This window comes from Podarcis melisellensis (genome assembly GCF_964234715.1).
Source record: "Podarcis melisellensis genome assembly, chromosome: 6".
NCBI lineage: Eukaryota > Metazoa > Chordata > Lepidosauria > Squamata > Lacertidae > Podarcis > Podarcis melisellensis.
This window is the reverse complement of record NC_138538.1, coordinates 47,988,325-48,008,324: the sequence shown is the minus strand read 5'-3', so window position 1 is coordinate 48,008,324 and position 20,000 is coordinate 47,988,325. Positions and strand designations below refer to the sequence as shown.

The following is a 20,000-nucleotide window of genomic DNA, read 5'->3' as shown; positions in this document are numbered from 1 at the left end:
ACTGTGTGTGTTGTTAATGTGGACTAGAAAAGCGTTTCCTCTATTTAAATCTAATGGGCACTTGAGTTGATGTAAGATTTATAATTATGTGCAAGCTGCAGACATAGAGAAAAGAAAAATCACTTAAACAGAAAAATTCTATACACCAATTATGCTGGGTGGGGAGAGACGCACTGCTGCTACATTGGCAGAACAGCTGCTGGGCTCAGCTGGAGAAAACATGCAACACACACACACACACACACCATCCAAAAATGGTGTGAAAACAACAGGTGCCCCCATCCCTGCAAATACTGCCAAAACCCACCAATTAGGAACTTTGCTAGTGATGATGCCTGCATACAACCCACACAAAGAGAGGACCAATAAACTCACAATGATGGGGTACATCACAACATCCACAATGATGCCAGAGCATCCCCAATTCACCAGTCCCAGCAGCTCAGGCAACCAGAGGCAGAGCAAGGCAGGTGGGGCCTGCCCCAGGGGCCAGCTCTGAGGGGGGGTGACATTGCTGTGCTCGCAAGAACTACCTACTCTGGAAGAGTGGCAGACAAAGGTGATTGACTTTATGGGACTGGCAGAGATGACTAGCAGAATCCGTGACCAGAGGAAAGAGACAGTGGAAGAGGACTGGAAAAAATTTAAAGTATATCTTAAAAACTGTTGTAAAATTGTGGACTGTTAAGATGCCAAGGGGTATGAAACAGAGAATCACAGCTGTAAATAAGAACGCTAAGTAAACTCTAAGAGACTCTATAAGAATTTGACTGAAGGGTTGCTAAGGGAATATCTTTTTTAAATAAGAATGCAGTGAAAGGGAGGTATGGGGAAGTCATGTTTTATTTGTATTTGTATTGTTTTTTGTTGTTGTTGTTTTTTCTTTATGTGGTGTGTTTTGTCTTTTTTGTTGTTGTGGAAATTAATAAAAATTATTTTTTAAAAAAAGACATTGCTGTGCTCATGGCGGGCAGTGCACCTCCCGAGAGGCTCACAGTGGGCAGGCGCAAGCCCCACACCCCCAAGATGCTCACCCCGCCCCCCTGGGATGCTTGCCCCACCCCCACGAGCGGCTAGCCCTGCCCCCCGGGTACACGTCGCTCCTGGTGCCAGAGTACCTAGCTCTGCCTCTGCAGGCAGCAATGACCCTCAACTGCCAGTCTCCAGGCAGGGATACAGGAATGGGTTCAAATCCCCTTATTCTCCTCCCCAGCATAGGGCAGCACACAAAAAGGGAAGGAAGGAGAGACCACATGGCACAGTATCCACCCAGCTGCCTGGGCAGGATGCTGAGCACACACAGCCCTCATAAGAACCTCAGTTCTGCTGGGTCAGGCCAGAGTCCCATCTAGTCTAGCATTCTGTTGTTCCAGTGACCAACCAGATGCCTTTAGGAAACCTGCAAGCAGGACACAAATGGAACAGCACTCTCCCTACTTACCATCCCCTGCAATTGGTATTCTAATGCATATGCATCCGACAGTGGAGGCAGAACATAACCATCATGGCTAGTAGCCACTGCTAGTCTTATCCTCCATTAATTTCTCAGATTCTGTGTTAAAGACATCTACTCTGGTGGCCACCGCTCCTCCTTGTGGGAGCAAATGCCATTGTTTAACTGTGTGCTGCATGAGTAAGTACTTTCTTTTCTCTATCCTGAATCTTTTCAACGTTCAGCTTCAATAGTATTATGAGAGAGGGAGAAAAACTTCTCTCTGCCTACTTGCTCCTTATGGTGCATAGTGGAAATTCTGCTTCATGTATAAAACTGAGCCTTTCTTCCAGGTAAATATCCCTCCCACCCAGCTCAGACGTCTCTAGGAAGCCTTGCTGGAAATTTGAAGTTTCATCTTTTAGAGATAATGAGTTTCAGAGATGGGGTAAATTATTTAGAGTAAAACACAAGGACATAAGAGGAGCCTGCTGGAGCAGGCCAATGGCTCATCCAGTCCAGCATCATGTTCTCACAATGGCCAACCAGATGCCTGTGTGAAACCCACAAGCAGGATCTGAGCATAAGAGCCCTCTCCCCTCTTGCAGTTTTCAGCAACTGGTATTCAGAAGTATACTTCCTCCTCCAGTTGTGGAAGCAGAGCAGAGCAATTGTGGCTAGTAGCTTGCTGTTGGATGTATTCAACATTATATTGCACCCCAAAAACTGTATATTTTGAGAGTATATTTTGTGTGTGTTTCTGAAAATTGTAGTAGCTCTAGCAATGTTATCAACTGAGGTCTATCACCTTGTTGTTTTAAAGCAAATGGGCTTATTTCTGTGACATCTATGCATTAATTAATGCTCAGTCAGGTACAGTGGCGTAGCGTGGGTTGTCAGCACCCGGGGCAAGGCAAGTAATTGCGCCCCCTAACCCGTGGATTTGCGCCCCCTAATCCATGGATTTGCGCCCCCTAATCCACGGATTTGCGCCCCCTAACCCTAACCCCCAGATGTTGCGCCCGGTGCGGCCGGCCCCCCTGCAGCCCCACGCTACGCCACTGGTCAGGTATAAAGTTGACCGGGGATAGAGGACCTGTGGTCCTCCAGATGTAGTTGGACTCCAGCTCCCATCAGCCCCAGCAAGCATGGCCAATGCTCAAAGATGATGGGAGGTGGGGTTTATCATCTATAAGATTATATTTGGATTTCCCAGAGAGCCCTTTTTGCTTCTCCCCGCTGAGTACCTCCCTACCTAAGTGCAATTCCCTAGCCCAGATTGCCTCATACTTTGGGCTTATTTCCATCACCAAAAGAAAGTAGGGTTTTTTTTCCTTTTTAAAAAAGATTGTAATTAAGTCATAAAGAGCAGCTCAGAACTGTATTATGGGGGAAAGGTTCCACTTAGTTCTGCCTGAGCCAAAGGAGCCTGGTAAATGGAAGGAATTAAATTAGCAGAGCAAGGACTAGCAATCCAGCCAGGCACAGTCTCTGCATTTAGAACTGCAGTTATGCTCACTGTTTGCACATTTGGAATGATGCTTCATCAGCCATTGCTGTCTGCTGTTAAGGGTGCAGAGCTCAGCCCCAAAACTAAAGAAAGTGCCAGCCTGTAACACTGTTATAATTAAGGCAGAAATCTTTGGTATGATGAAAGGATTAGCCATAGATTTTCTACCCCAAATACCATGGTTAACTAATTGGCTAATCTCTAGAAGCAGCAACAAAAGCATGAAACATTAAAAGGGAGCCGGTGTAATTGGGAAGATTCCAAAGTAAGTCTTTATCAAATTATCTCTCATTTCTGACTAATTATTAGTGGTGCTGCTCTGCTTTATTTGGGCTGCCAAGGCATTGTACTCCGCTATCAACATAAAGCAAGGATAATGCCTTGATAATTACCCTGTACCAAGGCAGCAGAGATTATGGACAGGGAAGTGGAGGGCGGGATGAGGGATGCACCCCAATGTCAGGGTGATAGCAAGAACCAATACAGGTCCAGAGTAGGATTGGTTTTGCATGTGTATGTGTGGGGTGAGCTTGAGGGGTTCATCCAAATTTGGGGTGTCATTGTGACCAAAGCTCTTAAGCTAGACTAAAACGGAGGGAGTTAAAGATTATGGGGAGGAGCTTACAATTGTAGTGGGATGTTCCTCCTGCCTCTTTTGAACTGTTTTCTTCTTTTCTGTAAGATTTTAATAACTTTGATAGTGTAGCAGCAATGTTCTGACGACCACCCGTGTGCTATGGCAGCAGCCAACACGGAGGCAATTTTAGACAAAGTTAAAGAAAAGCAGGAAGGAACTGGAAAGAAAAGAGCAGGAAGGATAAGAACTGCCCCCACTAAAATTTCAAGCCCCCCCCAAGAAAACTATTTGGGAGGTATTTTAGGACCCAAATTGCAACCCCCTTCAAATTAAAAAAAAAAAAGGCCCACCCCCCACCCTCCCAATTCATCACCTGCAGATGGAATGATGAATTGAGAGAGAAATGGTTTAGGGCAGGCAAAGGCAAACTCAGGCCCTCCAGATGTTTGGGACTACAATTCCCATCATCCCTGACCACTGGTCCTGTTAGCTAGGGATGATGGGAATTGTAGTCCCAAATTATCTGGAGGGCCAGAGTTTGCCTATGCCTGGTTTAGGGCTCACCTTTTGCCCAGGAATAGAAGCACAAAGCTTTGCAGGACCATGGACAGATCACTGTGCATGATGGAGTCCTAGCTCTGATTTATGCCTTCTATATCCTTTTAGGTCCAGTTCCATACCCACTCCGCTGAGAAGTGAAGTCCTTAAAGAGACAGCCTTGGGCCTGGAAGCAAGTACCTTCCCTTTCCCCACTTTGCATGTTCTGTTTGCCAGTAAGGAGACAGTGAATAGTAGTAAACAGTTCTCACCATGACCCACCCTCAAAGATGCTGAATTTTGGAATTGTGAAAGTCAATTGAGCTATGCTGGTTAACAGCTGTTAAGGCAAAGATTATCTGTTCCTAAAGTAACGGGGTAATATTATCCTGAAATCCTTCAGAAACCACATCAGATTGTCATAGTAAAAAACATTTGGCTCTCTTCTGGTACACAATGTAGGGTTTTTGTGCCAAAGTAACAAAAATGCCAACGTATTGGAAAGGGAGGAAATCAACAAGATTAGAGGAGCTTTGGCCAGTTCCCATGGAGCAGGGAGACATCTTGTGCTTATACCAACACCACAGTGATGTCATTTCTTTCACCAATCCCAGGGACGAGGCTGCTGTTAGTGCAGAACTCTTCCGACAATTTCTGTAGAATCAATCAGAAATTAAATAAATCCCTGTTCTCGGCATTTTAAACCTAATAACATGACCACAATATGTTCCACATTAGAAACAACTTGGCAGGAAAATATTTTCCTGTGGCTTGACACTGTAAGTGATGGATGTGCATGCAGAAATCAGCCTGCGCACCTGGAGCCTAGGCATGTTTCCCTGGAGCAGTGGGGCAGTTAGGAAATTTTACATTCTGAAATCAGTGGCAACCCTACTTCCCAACACTGGGTATTGAACAGTGGCTTTTTATCAATTAGCATTTTACACCACTGTTGTCTTTGCCAGAACAAGAGGATGCCCTTTACCTGTAGGAACATCTGGGATAGGCAGAAATGGGCTCTTACCTGGATATGCTGCTGGGACAGAAGAACTGTCAGTGCTATGCTGCTGTGTGTTGCAATGTAGGCAGTGTGCTGGGCACGTGCCCCCATTGTCATGAGTTCACTGGCTCCCTCTAAGTTTGGGCAGCATGTGAGTCCAGCGGCTCCTTTCCAGTTGGTGTGTACAGGTCCTTCTTGTTGGTGGTGACCCATTTGTGGAATGCCCACCCTGGATAGGTCTTCCTGTCTCCCTCATTATTGACTTGCAGGAGAAATCTAAAAATATACCTGTTTACCCAGGATGGGTAATAGATACTGGCCATGGCAACTATAACATTAATAACCGAGTGTATTGGTTTTAAATGTTTTTAGAAGTTCTAAATGTTTTTAAAGTGCTTTTTGTTTTTTAAAGTTGTTTTTAAAGTTCTTTCTGTTTTTAAAAAAACATTTTAAAGTGTTTTAAATGTGTTTTATTTTAAATTGTACTGTTTTTAACTCTTGATGCTTGCCACCCTGGGCTCCTGTGGGGCGAAGGCAGGGATACAAAATTAATAATACAAATTTGAGCGTATTACACTAATACTGGTCTGACTGCACTGGCTACCAATTAGTTTCCGGGCCCAATTCAAAGTGCTGGTTTTGGCCTACAAAGCCTTAAATGGCTCAGGACTGCAGTACGTCAAGGACCGCCTCTTTCCATATGAACCTACCTGGACCCTGAGATCATCCTCTGAGGCCCTCCTTCATGTGCCTCGTCCTCGGCAACACGAGAACGGGCCTTCTCTGCAGTGGCTCCCCATCTGTGGAATGCCCTCTCCAGGGAATTTTGCCTGCAGTCTTCATTAAACACCTTGAGGCACCAGGCAAAAACATCCCTTTTTAAGCAGGCATTTGGTTGATCTGATTTACATCTTATGCCCTTTTAAAATGTGCTGGGGGGGGGGAGGCTATTGGGTTGTTGTTTTTATTTTTATTATGTATTTTGTGGTTTTATATCTTGATTTTATTCTGTGAAACACCCTGAGACCCCTGGGTATAGGATGGCATATAAATTCAATAAATAAATAAATAAAATAAACAAACAAAAATTACAAGCATAATCCACAATTTCTGGACACTGATGGAGCCATTTTTTTTTTTTTACATTTTCTGGTTGTGTGTCCCCCCCCACCCCTACCCCCTTGGTCTTGTATGCACTGGATACTACAGCTGTTCTGTTGATGTAGCAGCACCATCTCTCCAGTCCTGGTGTGATCGGAATAAAGGATTTCTTTGTGAGTTAAGAGTTGTGCACCGGGCCATACCCTTCTTTCCTCAAGAGCTTAACGACAAGTGCTCCCCAATGACCTGGCATTATGTACAAGCAAAAAAGGAGACCCAGGAGACATTGCATGGTAATAAAGAAGAAACTCTTTTAATTGCAGGCTGCTGTGGAGTTGTTACAGTATTTCTCCCATACAACAGAATTCTCCCGCTGACACAGGGTGCATATGGTGCTTACACTGACTACACTGTATATGAGACAAATCACTACAATCTGTGCTGCTGTTTTTATTTCTACAGCAAAGTTTCATCAGAGACATGTACTTCCCACGTTTTTCATTGCATGAAAGTTTAGAAAACTCGCCAGCGCCACCACACCTGCTCCAAGTTCTGCTTTCCTCACTGCAGTTAGAGGCATCCCAGTTAGGGATTTAGGGCCCAGCTATTGAGGCCAGCCTGTCAGGCACTGGATGCTAGGCTCAAGTGCACCCTCTCGTTGCCTCTTTCCCCCAGGACACCCGAGTTGTCTTCGGGCTAACAATACTACTTGCATCTACCTCTTGGGGCTTGCTATGAAGTCAATGGATATTTGTATTCCACTGCTGAATCGGGCCTTTGGTTGCCAAACAACCTCCACAGTGGATTCTGGGAAACCTCCGCCATTCTGCCAAGGTATCGATAGCACAGTGTTTTCCCAGAACAAGACAACATCTCATTGGGGGGGTCTTCTTTTGGAACAGATCTCTGAGTGGTTCTGCATAGACCTGCTATGTCAAGTACACCAATGTGATGCCACTGTGCTGCGGTGAAGGGGATGCTCCACAGCTGGAGCTAAGAATCCTTTCACAGCAGAGTGAAGGATTCAGAGTTCCTGTCTTGTGCTGACATCCCTCATGGCTACCTGTTGGACCCACTGCTACTTTAAAAATCTAAAAGACATGGCTCTAGCAAGAAGATCGAGTAATAGTTGATCATTTAGAAAAAGCTTGTCCCTGTAAGAGATCAGGGGAAGGGGGGACAATTGGTTAAGAGTGCAGGGTCAGGAACCTGATTCCCTGTTGCATTAGCAGCTACCTTATTTTATTTTAGCTAAATATTTGATTAAAACTGCAGCTCATTATGTTACAGGCAGTTTGATCTAAAGGTGATGGAGGATGGGGTTGCCAAGGTTTATTAAGCAGTTTTGAGGCAACGTGAAAACTATCAGCTGGTAAGAGTAAAGTTAACCCAGAGCGGCCTTATTGGGTAAATGATTAGCATTTCCCTCAACTCCTGGAATGCCAGGTATTGGTAATTTAAGGTAGAAAACACTGGCGAGCTCAGCCAAGCTCCAATGGATGATACCCAAGGACTAAGAACGTTGGGCTCTTTTCCGATGTGGCCAAGTCTACTCAATTTGTCATTGCTACAGGATGAACCCACCATGTGGTCAATGTGCAGGCTGAACCTATGCAAAACGAAGCACATTTAACTCTGCATAGGACTGGACTGTTAATATAAGACTATTTACTCCATCTACAGTCAATTCATTGTTTTACTTCCCCACATGATAAACCAGCCATATCTATGGATTTATGCTTTCAGATTTCATTGGCAACTACATTCCCTGTACTCTTAAAAAGCTCACCTGTTCCACTCTTTAGCTAAAGCAACAGAGGCGTCGTGGTTAAAATCGGAAGGCTTTGGCTTCAAGCCCTTCTCATGACAAGATAAAAAGGCGTATATTGTCAAGCAGCAAGGGTGTCTGAAGTCCATCAAGCTCTGATCTGACTGATTTGCATTGCAGGTGGGGATGCACACCTGGATCTGTATCAAACCAAAAGCAACACAGCACAAACTGATGGCACTCACATTTAGATGCAGCCAGTTTATGCCCACAGATCTTGATCCAAAGAATTAAACCTGCATGTGGAACTTGGTACTACATAGAGACTTCATTTTCTGGATTGGAATGTAAATTTCCTCTGTTGCCTGTGCTATTGTCTGGAGGCTGTTAGCCAAGTTAAACATATAAAACTAGTGTGCTGGGTATGACTGGCATTCCTCCATAGGGTAAACATTTCAGCAACTTCAGTATTTATGTGGCTACACCAAAAGGCAGAAACCTGGTATGACCTGATTGTGCCTAAAGGATCAGGATACATAGAATGAATGTGTAAAAGAAAAGGACCCCTACCAAGTGGATTCACTCAATAGCTCCTGAGTACTTAGAGTGAAAATACTAGAACTATGGGATACATTCCAGGGGCATTGAATGGAAGGGCCACTGGAATATTGCTTTTTCCCATCTGGGCTTTTGTGCTTTCTGGAAGTTGTAGTGTGTGCTATAAGAAACTAGATATCCTAAGTGGTCGGATCAGGTATCAACTAAAGGGGCCAGCTCAATGACAGATCAGGATTATTATTTTTTTCTGAGAATATTCTCAACTGATCTGTCATCATATGATGGCTACTATTTAGCAAAGTTGGGTCATGCAAACAACAGGTGTGTATATCTATATAAAGGCCACTTGGCCCTCCCCACACTGAAGAGGAAGGTCAAATTTGACTTCAGAAGCGCCCCATCTAACACCACCCATTTCTGTACTTCAGTTCAACAGTGATCATAATTTCTGGCTCATTCTTGTAATTATGAAATATAGCCTGGACATGGTCACAAAAGCATGTAGTGTGCCTGTTTTATCCCTGACAGGAATGAGCCATAAATTTTGGACACCCTCAAGGCATGGTCATCTACTGAGAACATCCATCATAACATAAAGCTATGGAATGGCTTTGAAAGTGACTGCGTTATAGTTAGAGCTAACCCTAATAAAACACACACACACACACAACAGCAGTTACAAGCCCTAACACAAGGAGACTCAATGGAGCAACTGCTCAAGGCATCTAACATTTAATCCCACCACTTCTCAATTCTAACGCCTAGCAAAATGCCACAATGTAATACTGTTATATTTCCACAGAAATAATGAAGGCAGTGCCCTTCTGTGCTCTCCCCACCCACCCCACCCCCCAAGTGGGCAGCTCAGCAGGGTGTGGTCACCAGTCGTACACTAAAAAATTATAAATATATCAAATATACAGTAAAATAGATCTGTACAGCACTGAGAATGAAAATAGTTCACGGATCACTTTGGAATATGCTTTGTCATTTAACAGAATTTACACCAACATTTACAGAATAAATATACAATAGAAATAGAAACTATAGGTTATTCTATATATATACACACATATACTATAGTGTTTCTTTTTCTTCCCATTGCTGCTGGCATTACGCCACAGGATAAGAGAAGGAAATGCAATGGACCCACCTCAGAACCAGAGGCATGGCCCACTCAAATGGTGGCCAAGATCCATAGCAACATGGCACAGATCTGCTTCACCTGAGCATCCGAACTACTCACTCCAGTGGAGGTGCACTGGTTTACATTGGTTCTAGTCTGTCCTATGGAACTTGGGAGATAATGTGCCAATGTGAATAAGCTGAGAATGCACAGCAACAGAAATACATATAGATGAAGAGGTTTGCAAGTCCCTAGCAACCTCCATTCTAAAGGAGATAACATTGGAAGAAGAGGAAGAAAGAGTATAGGCTGGGAAAGAGAACAATGGAACTAGTAATGGACTTCCTATGGGGGCTAATTATGTAACAGCTCATCAGCAGACCTTCTAAAGCTGATTTCCATAGTTCCCCACTAGGCTACAGTAGCCACCTCCTGAGCTCAATTAACCATATTTGTAAGGTAGGAAACAAGGAAACGCCATGGTGCATCTGCAACAGCGAAATTGGATGCCTTCATTTGCCCCAACTGCAATAAAACAAGTCTCTCTCATATCTGTTCAGGCACAGCAGGTGCTGTAACCCTCCAACGGTTTGGCTTTACCCACAATGGTGCGCTCTTTCATTGCCTCTCAAGACAGATGAATGCCAACGGGGGCCAGAGAAAGACACACAAAAGGAAGAAACACAAAAGAAGGAAACTTCTAGATTGCAATTCTTTCAGCTACACCCCTCCTTGGTCACAACTCCAAAGTTGCCACCACCACCACACAGTAAGTGGAAGGCCAAAGCCTCCTCTTCAACCAAAAACATAAGGCCTCAAAATCCCATCACAAGATAGGCATTGTGTTGGGGACAATGTTCCATTTCTTTGCTCAGATTCAAAGCTCATTTATTCTCTGTTTCTGACTGACGAAGATGGTGTCGGGGCAAGTCTCTGCCGAGCCTTGATCAAATCAATTATATTGACATGCTCCTCAGTTTTAGTCAAACCACACACCCTAACCTTCTATAAACAGCAACCATCACAAAAGGTAATGGGCTGGGTCTCCTCTGAACCCCTTGCAATTTGTGTAATCCAAGTCCTGCAATAGGCATTCACTACACCTTTACAACCAGCATTCTGATGGTGGAAAGAAGTATCATTGGAATTGATGGGGCTTATTTCCTTAGCAATGTGTTTAGGATTAAGGAAAAAGCAACGCAGAGCTGGCAGTCTGTCATGATCTCCAAAAGAGTGTGTCCAGCTGTCATTAGGTTAAAAAAAGCACACTGTGCCTTACAAGTTACCACCATTCTGTCTTCCCTGCAATTTAAATGCTTTTGGGTCATGTCACATATTCAAGGTCTCCATGTGTTTTCTTTACAGGATCACACCATTGTGTGGGGAAATATTAGTGTAAACCAGCAGTACATGAAGAGGCTTTGAACAATTCCCATAATTGCAGGGTGGGGCCTGGGGAAGTGCTGCACTTATCCTGCAAACATGCTACTGCGTACTGCTTAATTCACATCCTTTGGCCGTGTACCTGCATGCAAAACTGTACAGAGAAAACAAGGGAGCCTCAAATGTGTGGAGCAACCTTGAGGTTGGACGTAGCAAAACACTGCCACCCACTGGCACTAGGGATGGATTGATCAGCTTTGCATGTGTTCATTCATAAGTCTGTTCCTTTATGTTTTTGCAGCAATCAGTGGTTATTTAAAAAAAAAAACCCCAGAAAAATCAACATTATTTTTAAATGTCTTTTTTCACAGTGCACAAATTTCATACACATTCTAATCTAAAATATGCATTTTACGTATTTGTACATTTTGAGTGTAAAAATCACAAAATCCAGAGAAGTGCAAAAGGATGGCTGCACCCAAATCTATGTATTCATCTAGGAAGTGCAAATCAGGATATTCCTGCTTTAAAAAGCAGACCAAACTAAAACAAACCAGAGTGAAGCCAAATCAGAACAGAGAACAGAAAGAGGGCCATTGTCTTGCCAACGTGTAAAAAGCGATGAACTGCTGGCATGCATATGCAATGGCACAGGCAAACCAAATAATCAGTAAACCCCCAAAAGCAGCTCTTTGTTTCAGGAACCAGAGAGAATGTGGATTTTAGACAGTCTGGTGTTCTGCTCCCTTTTCACATGCCTGGCATTTTCCTGACAACACAACCTGCTGTTCCATAATGAATAAGCCTTGACATTTTTCATTCCCATACAAAATAGACACTAACATTTATTGGTGTGCCTCAATGTAGGGTTGTTGTTTTTTTTAAAAAAGAGGATACCCATACCCTTTCCAGCTATATTAAGCTAAAGGGATAAAGGCAAAGAGAGGAAAAGGTTGTGTTGGGAAGCTAGGCTTCATCGCTTGCTTCTGTTGCTGACTCACACTGAAACAGACTTGACAATCTCTCCATTTCCTCACTTTCAAAGGGCCATGTAGAGTTCAGCTAATTTTTGCTTAGGGGGTTCAGAGATGCATCTATTAAAAAATATTGTCAGGCAAAGGGATTGGTTTCCAAAGCACCTAAGCTCCCCAGAAGCCCAGAGTCTGCATGAAGCAACTCAAGAGAAATTCTACAGGGACTAAACAAATAATACAGAGTGGAATTTATTCAAGGAGGCTGCAAGAGGCTTCCGGTGAATTGAATCAGAAGAACGATAGCAGGCATAGCCATCTGGAGGCATGCCCTTAAAGTGTTGCCGGACTACAACTCCCATTTTCCTGGACCATTGGCCATGCCATGCTGAGTGGAGCTGGAGGGGGTTGGAGTGCAGCTACACCTGGACGACAGCACATTGGTTACTCCTGCCTTAAGAGGGTAAAGCAGAGAGTGGGGAAAGAGTAGCAGGGAGATTTTGCATGCCGAAGAAGCGGCAAAATCAAACCAGGACACAAGGAGCTTTCCATCTGATATGACGAATTCCCTTCGGTTCCAACAGGACCTAGGAGGGATTGCCACCTCACTAAATGTCTTCCTATTTCTTTTGTACTCTAGGTTCTGGGAGTCTAAGAAGTGCTGAAAAGTTTCCGCAAGCTGAGACTCTGCGGAGAGTAGCTACTGCTAATGGCAAAAGACAGCAGGTGCTCTGGTCAGGTAACACAGAACTGTTTGCTATGGCAACTGCCCCAGTGCAGCAAGGCCCACAACACAGAACAGCCAGGTCTGGGGGGTTTCCTGAGCTACAACAAGCCTGTTTGATTGGAGGGGGCGAGGAGAGCTACAGTGATGTGGGGAGAAATTCCCACTACAAGTGCAAGCCTGTACATTTTTTCTCAGAATTCCCACTATGTTCAGTGGTGCTTACACCAAGGTAGGGATGGAGAAGAATTTGGTTTAGTCTGCATTTTAAGTGAACTGATCTCATTCACACCTCCCAGACTAATACATGGATTGAAATGCAATTATGCTTTGGATTTCACACTTCTCCAAATTTTACAATTCACTACTTGGCCTAAAAATGTACCAAAATGTGGTTGCTGTCTTTGTTTAAAAAAAAAGACTCTGGCACTCATAATTCACAATTTTTTTTTCTGCAGCAGAACTTGACTTAGTGTTAGTCCTCACTTCCTTTCTTTCTTTCTGTTTAACATGCCTTTTGCATCTGAATGGGGATCTTACTGGATCTGAGTGCCTCTTTTGGGAAGGGGTCTTGCAGCTAGAGAAAGGGAAAGGAGTAACATAATACCCAATAAATTTAGTATTTACACTAGCTGTAAATTACAGTACTGTACTGTAAATCACAGTAGCTGGGCTGTAGCATGTAGCCATTATTTTCATACTGAATATGTTTTGAAACACTTGAAATATATTTATGTGTAGATATATACATAGTCCAAATAAATATATAAAATTCATATGTTATGATGAACTATGCAGATAATAATAATAATAATAATAATAATAATAATAATAATAATAATTTATTATTTATACCTCACCCATCTGGCTGGGCCTCCCCAGCCACTCTAGGTATGTATTTCAATCTACATTTACATTTAATTTTCATATGGATTTTAAAAAAAGAAATCTGAAAATTAATATGGAAACATGATAGAACTGGTTTATGAATAAACACATGAAAAGCTGACATGGATGAGAAGTAGACCAATCTGTTCAACCCTACTCCCAAATGCCTGAGCACAGGATTGTAAGCTCAGGCTGTGTTGCAATGAATGCATGGAGATAGTATCTGTGGGTAGCCATTTAAATTGGTTTTCACAGCACGGCTGGTTGGATAAGTCAATTGTCACTGGAACCACCACTGCTATCTGCTGCAAGCATGCGCTTCCAGAGCCAGACATGTCCCCTAACTTAAGGCCACGAAAGAGCTGCTCATGAGACAAGCTGCCCCCATGTTAGCAAGCATGAAAAGATTCTCAGAGCTCCATTTTCCTCATCTTATACTCTTCCAGCAGGAGAAAACAATATAACTTTTGGCCATGGATCTTTCTACAGATCAATGACCGTGACTATATACTCTCAAATCACCTTAACCATAAAGCACTTGAAGCAGATTCTGCAAATTTAGCCATTGGCAGCATAAATATCATATGCAACAGCACAAGGGTCTGTTGCATTTTGACATTTCGGGGGCAGGTTTGTGGCAGCGGTGCCCTTCTGCTGTTCTCCAGCAGGCAAAATGTGCGCTCCCACAGACTCACTGTGCAGAGGGGACTGCTCAAACTGCAAATGAAGAAAGAGAGAAAAATCTTTAAGAGATTTTTAAAAATTCAGTGGCTTATATGAGCAACATTCTTTTAAAGAATCCCATTGTATGTACTCCCACACAGAAACTGCATGACCTCTTAGTTACTAAAATGAAAATAATAGAAAACTTTTAAGATAGGGTTCAGTCACCAGCTGAATGTGACTAACCAGAGGTTGGATGGAGCTGAATCACTATTCATTAAAAATGTTATCGGCTGCATCCTAGATGACTGTGACACATGCACAGCCACAGTTACAAGAGTAAAAGGCAATGACTGCACCATCTGATGGAAAATGCAACAGACCCAACACACTTAGACTACCTTGAAAGATGTTGCGCACTCTCTTCAGTAAGAACCTTTATTATTATTATTATTACTATTTTTAAAGGTGCTTTTAATGTCGCAAAACTGACAGCAAAAAGACTCCAGCATGCACTCACAGTGCTTGCAGAGTATGGCTGCTACTGAAAAAGTTTATGTCAGATGGTGTATTTGATAAAATGGCTGAGGTCACAGCCTGCTCAGAGTTATGTAGCTATCAGGAGTGACACCACAAATTCCAGAAAATTTACATTGATGGAACAGTTTTCTGATTCTGGCCTATGCACATGGCACATACCTGAATTTGCATCGCTGTGTGAGCAGACGTTTGGTGAAGGAATACTGCAAGTAACATTAGCACGCATACCAATGCAAACTTCACTGAAACGAGATCCCATTGTTCCTTACTGTTTTTGATCCAACATCAGCAATGGCGTGGCATCGCCAGGCATTGTAATGTGCTGCCTACATAAAATATATCTTGGCCCAGACTTGCAAGAAGTGTTGACCAAGAATGTGCTATTTGGAGATTATTAGAGTGTAAAACCACAGGTGGCCTGGTAGAATCCATACCAAGAGGATTGATCTTCCTTGTGCTATGAACGGTGGTGGTTAAACATACTCAGTGGAATGAGGCATATCTCTTTTCCCAACTAGAGGAACGGGATGGACAAGGAGAGAGATCCAGAAAACATGATGCTCTTTTCTTTGGCTGTTGCCTTAACTAATCCCCCTTTTCCAGCCTCTTATATAGGAGCAATTTGTGTTTTTCAATGCCAATTGGCTAAAAATTTCCTTATGCCCATAAAAATTTATTGCAATGTCTTATTACTATTATTCACTGAGGAGGGATCTGGCATTTCAGCTGGAGAAGGCCCCTTCCCACGTCTACCCTCTCTTGACATCATCTAGTCCCTGTCTGCTGTAAATTCTGGGAAGGGGTTCTAAAGCAGAGGTTCCTTCTCCTGGACCTCCTCTCCTTTACCCAGCAAACAGAGGGAGGTTGCTGGCTGACGGTCACAGTTCAGATTCGGGAGTGGTAGCCGTAAGGTACCCGCTACTGTAGCGTCCATTGGCAACGCTGCTCATCTCCATTGGGGATGTGCTCCCTGGGCCTAGATAAGAACGATGTGTAGGCATTGGGGAAGGGGTTTCACTGGGTACTTTACTCAAGATGAAACGTGTCTCATCATTGTCTTCTAAGTTTGAGATGTCCTTCATTATACGCCCCTTCTTGTAAGTAACAGAAAGAGCATTGGAACCATCTGACACCAGGTGAAACTGGCGGAGGATGAAGACGACCGGCAGAGGAAGGGTGGCCAGGATGATCAGTGAGACAAGGATGCCCATTGCCCATTTGGGGTAATAGAGATATTTCTCTGCTGCCTGGAAGAGAAGGGAAAATGCAGTTGGCAGTTGACATTCACCAGCCTCGACACAAGTGAGGTCCTTGAAGTGATCAAGTTGCTCTTTCTGTGGCACTAAGGCAAGTAAAGTATGCTGCTTGTATTCCCATCTCCAAGAGAAGGGCCAGCATGTACTGCAAGGGGGAAATCTTATACAATCAAAGGATTTTTGCCAAAAGGTCTTTCTCACCCCTCTGTTCCCTTTTCTGCATATGCACCCTAAAACACCTGCCAAAGGGTTAATCTTTCAAGAGCACACTGCATTAAAACATTTTGCTCTTGCAGGAGGCAACCCCCACTTAAATAAAATGCTAATAAAGAGGCAGCAGGTTCCCACAGTTACACAAAGCTGGACCAACAATGTTCCTGCAGAACAAATAAATGTTTACATGAATGTTCAGGTTCCATACCTTGAAATACTGCTCTCCTTAACCTTGGACTACCCTAAAAAGCAAGGGAGCATTTGCAACACTGGGATTTCAACCGCTGTCACTCTACATGGCTAAGATAGCCTCTCACTCCCAATTCCTTGGCAGGGTGATCAGAAATCCATGCCAGCTCTGTCTGGAATCATCTCCAGCAGGATATTGGCTAGTTGGGTTTTATGGTGTATCTGCAACCTCCGGGGCCACAGCTCTGGAAGCAGGAGGAAATTCAAGGTACTCTGGTATAAGGATGATGCCTCTCTGTCCTCCAGGTGGATGCTGGCCTAACAATTGCACAAATGATCACAGCCATTTGCAGCGAGGACCCTGTGGCTTCACTGTATAGTATGTGGGTTGGTTGCCAACTGGTACACAGCCTGTGGATTTGTAGCCTTTGGGGGATGCACTTTTATTTGCCAACTCACCTCTTCTCGGATCCAGGCATTATAACCTGGAGGACTGACAGCTAGCTGGATCACACTGGCTGTCATTAGGCAAGCCATGCAAATGGGCGAGATGTACTTCCATGTGTAGAAGTAAAACCGGTAAGGGCGGAAACCCAGCATCTCTGTTAATTCTTGCATGAATCTAGAAAGAAGAAAGGAAGAAAGCAAACAGATGTTGAAGCACAAGGTTCCTTGCTCTTTACTTCCCCTTGATTTGGATGGAGAGATTTGGATGGGAGCTCTGGTGGGGCCAGAAGTTCAAAGAAGCATCAAGAAGCCTGAGTGCTTCAAGAACAATGAAATCCATGTAGTGGTAGGTAAGAGGGGCAAAGCATTCAAAGCCAAATGCTTAGGAATTCAGACAAGCCTGTAGGAATATGAACAGGCTAACCCTCCTGGAAATAAATGCTTACTTCTTGGTGCCGTAAATCCAAGCCACTGCAATGTTTTCCAGGATAACTACGAGGGTGAGTGGCAGCGTTGCAGAGTAATCATCAAACATGTTGACAAAGTAGTTGCCTGAGCGTTGCACAAAGATCAGCCCCACGAAGAAAGCAAAAATGCAGCAGCCAACTGTAAAGAGCAGATCACAGTAACCGTCAGCTACACGAGGGCATGCAAAACTGCTGCAGGATCCAAAAGGTAAACCGATAATATTATTTCTCCCGAAGAGCAGCAACGTATTACAAGGGCCCCTGGCAGTATCGTAAGATGCGTGTGCATGGTAAAGACTTTAAGGGCAGGAATTAGAGAGAGATTAGAGCTCTTCAGATACACAAACAGTGCACCAATATGTTAGAGCTATTCAAACGGACAAAAAGTGCTTCAGGGTATATCTGTGACAAGCGCTCTAATTCGACAGGGGAAAGTTTGAGGCTATACTAGATATTCTGGGAAAGTGTTAAAGTTATCACATTGTTTGCTCACTGAGATGTAGGGAAACATCTTCTCTTCATTAAGTGTTATTGAGGCTGTGAAGTCCAGCACATAAAATGTCCCAAATTCATGTCTACATGTGCAGTACTAACTAGATCCCAAGTTCCTTATATTTGCAGAATTGTTGCAAAAATTATTATAACTTAACTTCCTCTTGAAGAGTCACCCATTTCTTGATTCACTTGATGAAAGCACCCTTTTCCCAATTTCCAGGCCAGGATGAACTGGATTTGGATGTTAGTAACCCAGGTCACTCTGACTTTTGCAGTCTAATGCCCTCTTTGAATCTTACAAAACATCTTTCACATCACCTCTGGTCATAACAGTACCCACATGTCAGTTCTCCAACACGACTCATTCAATTCACTTCACAATAGGAGTCTGAATATATATTGAGGTGCATGGAAAAAAATGATCCTGTGCTGAAGATACAATAGAGCTGTAATGATGAGATTCCTGATTTTTCAGACTGAGCCAACTTCAAAAAATTATGCATTTGTTGCCCCTGTTTGTCCTATATCATGGAGTTGGGTCAGTGAGCTTCAAGTTGGTATGTCTGTTGCTCTATGGCTATAATATCAGTCCTGCAGAAAAAGTAACTCCAAAACCAGTTTCAGACATGACAAAATGTCTTACCCACAAGGCCACATATCCTGCATGTAGCTTGCTGATAAATGAATGCACATCGACTTTGTTAATGTGCATATGCCTGACAGAAGTAGGCCACCACTGGCGCCTCCTGTACTTGGTACTCATGGTAAAACAGACATGTGTGACAAGCTATATGTGGGATTCACCCAACTTTCCACATGTGGCTTCTATGCAAGAAATTTTATCCTAAGCGTAGAAGCCCCAACTGGCCACTATGGGGAAGCAGAGTTAAGGCAAGAACAACATTTGGTTTCAGTGAATTTTAAGTACTTGATTTCACTATTTAAAAGTTTAAGGTTGCAATCTTAGACACACTTCTTTGAGATTAAGCTCCATTGAACACTGTGTGGCTTATTTCTAAGTAAACATTCATAGGAGTGCCTTATAAATTGCTCTTAAACTTTTAATATGCAATGTAATCTGTAGAGAAATGTAAAACAAAATCTGCTACATACAAATCTGCAAGTATCTAGGCAGGTAGGCATGTGGAGATCACAGAAGGTACTATATATCTCAGAAACACCTCCTTAACTTAACTTTACTGAGCTTATCAGCAATGACAGGTCCTGACTGCAAGGCTCACATCAGGCTTCAGATGTGGATGCTTTGAATGATGCGTTTAAATGCTGGTTTTTGCTTTTGTCACTGCAATGGAATTTGTTACCAGTGCTTCATACCCTGCATTGCTTAATTGGGTTTTACATAGCTTGCTAATTTGGACATGTGCATTGAATTGATTCTACCAGAGTTTGGCATGCAATGAAGTGTTCAATTCATAACCCGAGGCACATTTGGGCTACAATCCATTGAAACCACTGTGATTTACTTTGAAGTAATCAAAGCATTCTTGGATTGCACGGTGAATATGCTACTAGCAGCCATTTGGATCAGCTTTGTAGTGGTATGATAAATGTGGGGGGTTTGATGAAATAATCACAAAATCATTTTGCAACTTTCCAAACTCAGCCCAGATCTACTCACCCATAAACCCTCCACAGTTTGGTCTTATGAAATGACCCAAAATTATCAGTTCCCCAGATACTGCCACATTATCACAGTGTGTGATCTTTCCAATGTTGACAGGCACCCCTTAACCCCCAAATCCCTCTGCTCTTTTTGGGGACAGCAAATATATTTCAGCTCTGATGTTATGCCATGACTTTTAAGAATTACAGTTTGATCCCATCCAGCAACGTATTTTGTAGCACAAGTCTTGGCCAGAACTAAATGATGTCATTGCATGCACAACAGTGCTACTCTGTGAATGGTTTCTTGAGTTTCCCCAAGAGAGAACTTACCTGTTAATGCTTCCTTGCGCACTTTGAACATGTCAATGATGGGTGTGGTGATGCCAGCCATGGTCCCAATCATGCTCCCCAAACCCAGGTTTATCAGCATCAAGAAGAACATCACTGACCAGAAAGGAGAAGCTGGAAAGTGGGTCATTGCTTCTGTGAAAGCTATGAATGCAAGGCCAGTTCCCTGCACTGACTGTAC

At 43.3% G+C, this 20,000-nt stretch overlaps 1 protein-coding gene and 1 long non-coding RNA gene across 2 annotated transcripts in view; one reads left to right on the top strand and one right to left on the bottom strand.

Moving 5' to 3' along the window:
* The first annotated feature begins 954 nt into the window (after positions 1-954).
* LOC309372529 lies at positions 955-3,795 on the top strand. Its single transcript, XR_014169547.1, has 2 exons — positions 955-2,305; positions 2,502-3,795. It is a non-coding gene; the product is annotated as an uncharacterized lncRNA (long non-coding RNA).
* A 2,648-nt stretch (positions 3,796-6,443) lies between these two features.
* Positions 6,444-20,000, bottom strand: part of SLC6A17 (solute carrier family 6 member 17) — a 35,321-nt gene continuing 21,764 nt past the window's right edge. Inside the window, exons 9-12 of the mRNA XM_081914730.1 lie at positions 19,802-19,994; positions 17,330-17,489; positions 16,896-17,058; positions 6,444-16,025 (exon numbers count right to left, since the gene is read on the bottom strand). Coding sequence (XP_081770856.1) covers positions 15,657-16,025; positions 16,896-17,058; positions 17,330-17,489; positions 19,802-19,994 — 885 coding nt within the window. The 3' untranslated portion in view covers positions 6,444-15,656. The remainder of the gene's footprint in view (positions 16,026-16,895; positions 17,059-17,329; positions 17,490-19,801; positions 19,995-20,000) is intronic.